A 1,420-nucleotide genomic window follows, 5' to 3' on the forward strand; every position below is an offset into this window, starting at 1 on the left:
GAGGGGGGAGAAAGGGTGAAATTAATCTCTTGACCTTGAGTAGAACAGTATTTTGACCACATGGATTTGGGCACTCCAGAGGCAGCCCGTCCTCCAGCATTACACACCCGAGTGCTGGCTACCCCGAGGGGATTCCCACCAAACCTCTCCACGGGGAGCTCAGCAAATCCCTCCGGAGGCTCCAAATCCTGTGACAGCTGCTGGAAACGTCGCCTTGGCAGACACAGTAAGGCTGGAATGATAGGCTAGACAAAGGAGATAAGAGTTCAGCGGTGGAGTAACCGCGTGTCCTCAGCCTTCCCTGCCGACATCTCCCCGTGGGCTAAAATCCCATTTTCCCACAGTGAGGCATTTATGTAAGGAGGACAAACGAGGGGAGAAAGGGGGAGGAGGAATCCACACGCTGTGTTTGCCTTCCGGTCTCCGGCAGCTCCTGCCAGAGGAGCCAAGTGCTGGTCAGCGGGATCAGAAAAGCCAATTCTTTCTCCTCCTCCTCCTCCTCCCCTCTTCTTAGGGAGCTAAAAATCTGCAGCATCCATCAGCCCCAAAAATGCTGGCAAGACTTTTCTAGCCCCGGATCAACCTCTTGAGAACGAGGTGGGTTTATCGCCTTGCAAAGGCAACGGGCAGCAGACTGTGACAACAAACTTTAGTGAAAGATCCCTTCCCTCCCTGCTCACTTCCACACGGGGCAGAGAGCGGAGCCGCATCTCAGAGCCTGCCCGAGCAGCCCCTGCGTTTCTCCTGCTTCACATTTAGCGTGACGGGGGTTTAGATTTGCAGCCAAAGGCAGAAGAAATGGAATAGACGTGACGCAGCTGAGCTCTCCGATCCAACACGCTCCGATCCCCCTTTGCTGCGACTCAAGGCTGTTCTAATTCCAGACAGCCAAAGGCGGGGGGGGAGGGAGAAGGAAACAGGCGCAGCATCTTTAAAGGCAAGAAGAGCCTTTAAAGTCCCCAGGGCACCCTGCGTGTGGCTGGGCAGCAAAGCCAGCGGCAGGTAACGCTGCGAGGGAGAGAAGTTGGGGCAGGATGTGCACACACACACACACACACCCCCGGAGACACATGCAGAGCGGGTCACTCACCTTGGAGCTGGGCTGACAGCGCTTCCTGCTGCTGTTTGTATTTCTGCGCCAGCGCTTCGGCGTTCCGCACCTTCTGCTGCAAGTGGTTGTAGAGGAAAACTCCGGAGCCCAGGCACGCCACGGTGAGCAGGCAGAAGCCGGTCTGCAGCAGCCCCTTCTGCCTCCTCGAGCACATCCCGGTGCCCATGGCGGGGCCGGAGCGCGGTGATGCGGCGCTGCCTCGCCGGCGCTGCTAAAGCATCTGATTTTTTTCCCCCAACAGCTCCTTTCCTCCGCAAACTCGCGGATCCCTCCGGAAGATGCGGTCGCAGGCTCGCCCTCGCCCCCCGC

General features: G+C 58.0%; 1 protein-coding gene across 1 annotated transcript in view; it reads right to left on the reverse strand.

Annotated features, from left to right (window-relative positions):
- Positions 1-1,414, reverse strand: part of LOC103622315 (Golgi integral membrane protein 4) — a 24,138-nt gene extending 22,724 nt beyond the window's left edge. The window contains exon 1 of the mRNA XM_017744063.1: positions 1,091-1,414. Coding sequence (XP_017599552.1) covers positions 1,091-1,277 — 187 coding nt within the window. The 5' untranslated portion in view covers positions 1,278-1,414. The remainder of the gene's footprint in view (positions 1-1,090) is intronic.
- Positions 1,415-1,420: the final 6 nt, after the last annotated feature.

Source organism: Corvus brachyrhynchos, unplaced genomic scaffold, assembly GCF_000691975.1.
Source record: "Corvus brachyrhynchos isolate BGI_N302 unplaced genomic scaffold, ASM69197v1 scaffold68, whole genome shotgun sequence".
Lineage (NCBI taxonomy): Eukaryota > Metazoa > Chordata > Aves > Passeriformes > Corvidae > Corvus > Corvus brachyrhynchos.